At 49.0% G+C, this 7,454-nt stretch overlaps 1 protein-coding gene across 1 annotated transcript in view; it reads left to right on the top strand.

Moving 5' to 3' along the window:
- SUV39H1 (suppressor of variegation 3-9 homolog 1) overlaps positions 1-7,072 on the top strand; it is a 14,029-nt gene extending 6,957 nt beyond the window's left edge. Inside the window, exons 4-6 of the mRNA XM_007957898.2 lie at positions 5,814-5,960; positions 6,046-6,175; positions 6,939-7,072. Coding sequence (XP_007956089.1) covers positions 5,814-5,960; positions 6,046-6,175; positions 6,939-7,072 — 411 coding nt within the window. The remainder of the gene's footprint in view (positions 1-5,813; positions 5,961-6,045; positions 6,176-6,938) is intronic.
- Positions 7,073-7,454: the final 382 nt, after the last annotated feature.

Genomic DNA, 7,454 nt, shown 5'->3' with positions numbered 1-7,454 from the left:
CTGGCTGTTCAAACCCACCAGCCACTCCTCGGAAGGAAGGTTGGGCAATCCTACTTCCGTAGTGATACTGCCTTGGAAACCCAAAGAGGGGTCGCTAAAGTTCTTTGTTATATAGAACCATTACATACATGGGGCATTTAACAGCCATGGACATTTTTCATTTAAATCCATGTGTGTATCCTGTCATGGTGACTGCTCAAAGTACCTCTGTGTATTTCCATAGGCTCCTTGGGAAGTAACAGAAATTTATATAAGGGACACACATTTGAGAGTACCCACCCTGAGGAACAGTAGAGAGAGGGTTATACCTCAGAGGGACAGAGACAATCAAGAGGCAGAGAGCTCTACATTTCAGAGGACCCTGACAGGCTGGATAAGGAGATGTCCACATCTCAGATAATCCTGACAGTCTCATGGAAGAAATGTCCACATGCTGAATGACCCTGACAGTCTGGAGGCAGGAGGAAGTGTCCACACCCCAGAGACTTCCTGGAAGTCTAGAGAAGGAGATCCTATAGTCTGGAGGAAGAGTTGTCCTTAGCAGAAGAGACCCTGAGAATCTGGAAGAAAGTGAGCTTTCCACATTTCAGATAACCCTGACTGTCTGGAGGAAGAGATGGCTAGATCCCATAGCACAGTGACAGGCCTAGAGGAAGTCCAGTGGGGGGAATGTCTACACACTCACTGGATTGACAGTCTACAGGAAAGCTGTCTCTAACAGGATTCGGATAGTTGAGTAGGAGGAAGAATCTGTACCACACAGGCAGCCCCAAAGTCTCTGGTCCCGATACTTTTCTGGCTGTTCTTCCTCAGTGTCCTCACCCCTCCATCCTGGAAATATCAGGCTTTCCAGGTACCCTCTCAGACCCTTTCCTATTTGCTACCATTTCTTGGCCTCCCTCCTGCCACAATTGGCATCTTCCAGGCCCCCCTTCAGCATTAGGTCCTCTTGATGGCACCATAGGCCCCTAAACATTGCCAGAGTCAATCTCAACTTCTGTGCTCCTCTTCTGAAGAGGCAGCATAGCAAAGTGGTTAGGAGAGTAGGCCCTAGAGCCACACTACCTGAGTTTGAATCCCAGCTCCACCACTTAACCAGCAGAGTTATTTAACCTCTTTGTGTCTCAGTTTCCTAATCTATCAAATGGAATTCAAAATAAAATAGTACTCACTTTACACACTTTTTTAAGAATTAAATGAGTTTTTATGTTATTATGGAAGAAGCACTTGAATAGCGTTTAATACAAATTAAGCCTTTAATAAATATTATCCTATTATCCATTACAGTTCAAAATTTATAAAATCCAAAATGGCCTGAAAACCAAGTTATTTTTTTTTTTTAAATAACCCTTTTGACTAGAAAAGCCTACCTCAACTGATATGGGCCTATTTATTGTATTTATTTACCTCACTTGGTGTGAATATGCATACATTTCATTGTAGAAATACTAATTTACTTGATTACCCCACTCCTGGGAGCTCTGGTAGCGTAGTGCCTAAAGCACTTGACTGCTGACCAGAAGGCTGGCGGTTCAAACCCACCAGCCACTCCTTGGAAGGAAGATGGCGCGAACTACTTCCATAGAGATACTGCCTCGGAAACCCAAGGAGGGGATGCTATGAGCCGGGTCCAACTCGACGGCACATAACAACAACAACAACAACCCCACTCCTACTGGAGGTAGTAGATAATACAGGGCATGTATACCATACACGCACACTGTGCTGTCCTTCTAAAACCTGCACATGGCATTTGTTTTCATAGCTCTCCATCATCGTACCGATACTTCCTTCCATCTGAGTTGCCCTTTTCCTCCTTTGCACGCTTCCACATTCTGGTCAGACCTCAACCATTACCATGGAACATTCACACCCTAGCATATTTTAACATCTCTGAAATTAAAGTGAGCCTTATGTAGTGGTCAGATCCAACTCACAGCGACCCCTCCTTGGGTTTCCAAAGCAGTATCACTATGGAAGTAGCTTGCCCAATCTTCCTTCTGAGGAATGGCTGGTGAGTTTTAACTGCCAGCCTTCTGGTTAACAGTCAAATGCCTTAGGCACTATGCCACCAGAGCTCCTATGTGGTGGTGCAGTGGTTAAAGCATTCAGCTACTAACCAAAAGTTTGGCAGTTTAAACCTACTAGCTACTCTGCTTTGGTAAACGTTTACAGCCTTGGAAACTCTTTGGAACAGTTCTACTCTGTCCTGTAGTGTCGCTATGAGTCAGAATTAACTTGATGGTAGTGAGTTTAGTATTTGATTCATAAAGTTAAGTATCATTTGATGAACAGTAGTTTTTCCTTTCTTTGTAAAGGGTACATAAACTCAGGGTGCAGCTTAGATTTCGACCAAGGTAGAGTACTTGTAACCACTCAACATTGCTTAGTGACCAAACTAAAACAAAAAAGCTTTCACATCCATGATCTTGTTTGGATCTTTCCAACAGCCTCTGTCAGGTTGGGATTGTCATCCCATTTTACAGATAAGAAAACTGAGGTCCAAAGAGGCGTAATAACTTGCTTAGAGTCACAAAGCTAATATAAACAAAAAAAAACCAAACTTACTGCTGTCGAGTCAGATCTGGCTCATAGCGACCCCTCCTTGGGTTTCCGAGGCAGTATCACTATGGAACTAGATAGCCCAGTCTTCCAAGGAGTGGCTGGTGGGTTTGAACCACAAGCCTTCTGGTTAGCAGTCAAATGCCTTAGGCACTATGCCACCAGGGCTCTTAAAGCTAATATGTTGTTGTTGTTGTTGTTATGTGCCGTCGAGTCAAACCCGACTCATAGCGACCCCTCCTTGGGTTTCTGAGGCAGTATCACTACGGAAGTAGGATTGCCCAACCTTCCTTCCGAGGAGTGGCTGGTGGGTTTGAACCGCCAGCCGTCTGGTTAGCAGGCAAGTGTCTTAGCCACTATGCTACCAGAGCTCCCTATACCAAACCAAACTCACTGCCATCAAGTCCGATCCGACTCATAGCGACCCCTCCTTGGGTTTAGGTTAAAAATATAGTAGGCTAAAAATAAAGGCCCAAGTGTCTAAAACTGGTGCTCTGCCAGACAGTGTTGGATTTTTTTTGGGGGGCGGGGAGGTAGGTCTGAGGCAACAGGCAGAGTGAAAATATCAGAATCCCACGGCCAGGAGGGGGCAAAGCAACAACCTGACTCCAAGTCTTCTGTTTCTTGCTCACTTCAGCACACTTTCCAAGCTGCAACTTCTACCCTATCTTCCTCAGTGACTCTAGAGAGTTCCTAGGGAGTAGGGACATGGACTGATTTGTTGCCAGGTTTTCAGAGTAGACTAGCCATTATAGCATGGGACTGAACAGAAAACAAAGAGAAGGAACAGTTTGTGCCCTGGAGGGCTTGCAGTATGACTCACTCCTGGTGAGACTCAAGCAAGTAGAGGCAGAACAGGCAGAAAGATGGAGGCTGAGGAGGGATATGGGGCATTCCCTCTGGGGTGAGGAGGGGCCAATATTAAAAACATATCTCAGACCCTACTCAGTATACTTATGGTCGCATGAGTGGCTGACCCTTGGTTGCAGTGCTTACTTAGCAGTGGCCAGCTGCTAAAGTCGGGTAGGAATTGGGAAGTTCAGAAAGGCTGCTCAGAGAAGTGGCATTTGTTTACACGACAGGGAAGAGTGAATGTTCACCAGAAGGTGGCAGGGAGAGTGACTTTGACAGACACCTTCTCAAGATGCTGCTGTGGTTCCTACTGCATCCCTCAGGAGAAAGTCCCCACACTTCAGAGCGCTTTTATGATCAGCAGAGTTTGCTTTAGATGATGCGTATCTTTTCAGTTCTCCCTCAAACTCTAAGCAGTTTACTGATCTACAGCATACAGGTGTCTGAGCCCATCTCTCTCTGTCACCAGGCTGTGACCACTGAGGGCAGGACTAGGCCTGGTCTCTGTCTCCCTCCCCATTAGAATGACACTCTGAGGACTGGGACCAAGCTAGTGTAGGCCTCAATAAAAATCTATTGAATGAATGAATGAACGAACAAAAGTTTTGGGCAAGGGGAGCCAGGATCCTCAAGGAATGGAGCTGGAGTTGGGCAGTGAACAGTGTGTACCAAGGGCTAAGTCATGGTTTTATAAAGGTGCTAGTGATCAGCATTTGGCATGGAGCTGAGGCAGAAAAGAGACAGGACAAGACTGGAGGGGGACAGACTGGAAAATAGGCATCACTTATTAGCATGAGGGTACAGTAGGAAGGAGCTGGGTGGGTCTTAGTGTGGCCAGTGTCAGAAGTAGGGTGGTGGTTGGCAGTGGGTCTCTCCAGTGAAGGGAGAGAGAAGAGGTGTGTGTGGGGGGAGGAGTTGCCTGTAGGACAATACTTGGACAGAGGATAGGTTGCTGGGCTAGAAAGCATAATGAAAACAAGTAGCATTGAGTGTCTACTGTGTGTATGGTGCTCTGGTGGTAGAGTGAGTAAGGCATTTGGCTGCTAACCAGAAGGTCAGAGGTTCAAACCTACTAGCTGCTCCATGGGAGGAAGATGAGGCAATCTACTTCAGTAAAGATTTACAGCCTTGGAAACCCAATGGGGGTTGCTATGAGTTGGAATTTACTTGATGGCAGTGGGTTTGGTTTGGGGTTTACTATGTGTGTACTGTTCTGGCCCTCATCTCTGAAAATGGGCAGATACGTAGTAGGGAAACCAGGAGAGGGAAAAATAAGCTTGCCCTGGTCTAGAGAGTCTTGGCTGAGAGAGAGCAGCTTCACTGGAGAAGGATGTGGGCTGTTATACTCATAGATCACCAGACGCTGTAGGAAGGGGAAAAGGGACCATGAGACTTGTTGAGGTGGGGTGGTGATCCATGGACAGCATTTGGGAGGCAAGGACAGGTTGGGGCTGGGATGGTGGGGCAGCTTCATGTTTACTAGGACAGCTGGGGACCAACGTGGGGAGGAGGAGATGCCTACTGCTGTCTTAAATGCTAGTTCTTGGCACTGACCAGCCTCAGGACTGAGAGGGATACTCACTCCCTTGGGGGTCTTGGTCTTCTCTCTGGACCTCGGTTTTCCTTGCTAAGATTCTCTGTGTTCCTAACTCTGTCTCTTCTTTTTCTGAACTTCTTTCTCATTCATTCGGTCTCTCTCTTCTTGCCATCCCAGGTCTCTTTCTGCCTTCTCTTTCTGGGTTTCTGCCACTGTCCACACTGTTCCATGCTGGCTTGCTCAATCTCACCCTGTTATCAGTCAGTCTACTCCCGTATCAGCTCTGTTGTGCTCTGGATCTCCTCCTTTTCTGCCCTTGCTCTGGGTCTCTCTCCCTGTCTCATGATGGGTCTCATTTTTGTACTCTTACTCTAAACTCTGCTCTCACTCCTGCTGTCTCTCATATACTATGCTGCATGCTGACTCTTTCCAAATGTCATTCTCTAGGTTGGTGTCTCTCTCTGGGTCCTTCTTGCTCTGCCCCAAGGGCACAGGAGGCTCTGGGGATCCCAAGGCAATTCTGGCTGGGCAGCAGGAGGAGTAGTTTTCTTTTACTCTAACTTGACCTTGTGGCCAGCCCCCACCAGGTATTGAGATTCCCCATTACCACCTAGAGGCCTGAGGAGTGGGCATATGGGTGGGTCTGGCCCCATGAGAAGGGCTCATTACAGAGCCTGACATATCCTGGGCATTGCTGACCCCCCATGCCAGCCCCTGAGTCTCCACATGGGGTGGGGTGCCTTCCTGCTTGCTTGTTCTTCTCTTCCCAGGGAGGGGGAGGAAGTGGCTGGGGGGCAGGTGATGTGCTGGCCTTTCTCAGCCTATGAGGACAATCTCCCTTCCCCCTATGCCCCTTTCCCAGATCATTACCTCAGAGGAGGCAGAGCGTCGGGGCCAGATCTACGACCGCCAGGGTGCCACCTACCTCTTTGACCTGGACTACGTGGAGGATGTGTATACAGTGGATGCCGCCTACTATGGCAACATCTCTCACTTTGTTAACCACAGTGTGGGTACTCCAGTAGGCGGGCAGGTGGGCTGGGAGAGGCAGGCTGTGGCCCCTCCTCACCTTCCTGCTATTCTTTCTTGCCCAGTGTGACCCCAACCTGCAGGTGTACAATGTCTTCATAGACAACCTTGATGAGCGGCTGCCACGCATTGCTTTCTTTGCCACAAGGACCATCCGGGCAGGCGAGGAGCTCACCTTTGATTACAACATGCAAGGTGGGGGTAGCAAGGGATGGGGGAAGGGCACACAGTGACATGGAGTAGGAGGCCCCCTCCCCAAGGCACACCAATACTTCAGAGAACCAACGGAGATGTATTGGCTGGAGCATTAAGGTGCTCTTCTTGACTCCCAATCTCCTCTCTGGATTCTTAGACCTCTGCCCACTTCTTGGGGCCCCTCATTTCCAGCCTCTGGACATAAGCCCTGAGACACTCATCAACTTCTCCCAAGGCTTCTTTGGGAATGAGTTAAGACATTCTTCCTGACTCTAGTCTTTTGTCTCAATGTCCCTGGTCTCCTAGCCTCTCCCACTCCTAACCTCCTTTGGCCTTCTTCTCTTCAAGCTTTTGGTTGCTCTTGTGGCCTCCAAGCAGCCTCCTCTTTGATAAACTACTTCTGAGACACTCAAGGGAGGATCTGTGGAAGGAGAGTTAAGATGCCCCTCTGGATGCCTGGTTGGCTCTCCAATCCTGACCCCTGCCTGACATGACCCTCCTGGTTTCTACCTGATAGACCCTACCACCTACCATAACCTTTACCCCCCCCCCCGCCTTTTCTTAACACATGTAAACCCTTCCATTGCTGAGCCCTGGCCCTAATCCCAAACCACTAACCTTAAAAACCCCTCTCTCTTAACCCAAATCCCAGTTCCCAAGATCTTTGGGTCTCATGGTAAAAGGGTAGTGGGAAGCTTCACCCAGGTCTTCTAACAAGTCCCCTCCCTCCCGCCCTCCTTCTTCCTTGGCTGTGACTCCACAGTGGACCCCGTGGACATGGAGAGCACCCGCATGGACTCCAACTTTGGCCTGGCTGGGCTCCCTGGCTCCCCCAAGAAACGGGTCCGTATTGAATGCAAGTGTGGAACTGAATCCTGCCGCAAATACCTCTTCTAGCCCTTTGAAGTCTGAGGCCAGACTGACCGTGGGGGCCTGATGCCACCTGCCCACCCACCCACTGCTGCCCTCCTGTCAGAGGAATGATTTCCAGGGCCTCCTGCCTGCCGCCACCTGCCCCTACATGCTCAGGGCTGCAGGGATATGGTGAGGACTGACTCCAGGAGTCCCCTCTCCCCATCCCAGCCCCATATGTGGGCTGCACTTACAAACCCCTTGCCTACCTTCAGAAGTCATTTTTCTACATCAGGACTTTCTGCAGTCAAGACCTATGGCTTATCAAGGAGGTCCAAGGGGTGAGTCCCAGCCGAGCCCCAGAATAGAAAAATGTTTTTGCACCTGCTTCTTTCTGCCTGGAGCTTGAGGGGTCTGTTGCAGGCCT

Source organism: Orycteropus afer, unplaced genomic scaffold (genome assembly GCF_000298275.1).
Source record: "Orycteropus afer afer isolate SDZICR_OR568_19922 unplaced genomic scaffold, OryAfe1.0 scaffold00822, whole genome shotgun sequence".
NCBI classification, from domain to species: domain Eukaryota; kingdom Metazoa; phylum Chordata; class Mammalia; order Tubulidentata; family Orycteropodidae; genus Orycteropus; species Orycteropus afer.
The sequence above is the reverse complement of the archived record's forward strand: the minus strand, read 5'-3'. Positions and strand labels throughout refer to the sequence as shown.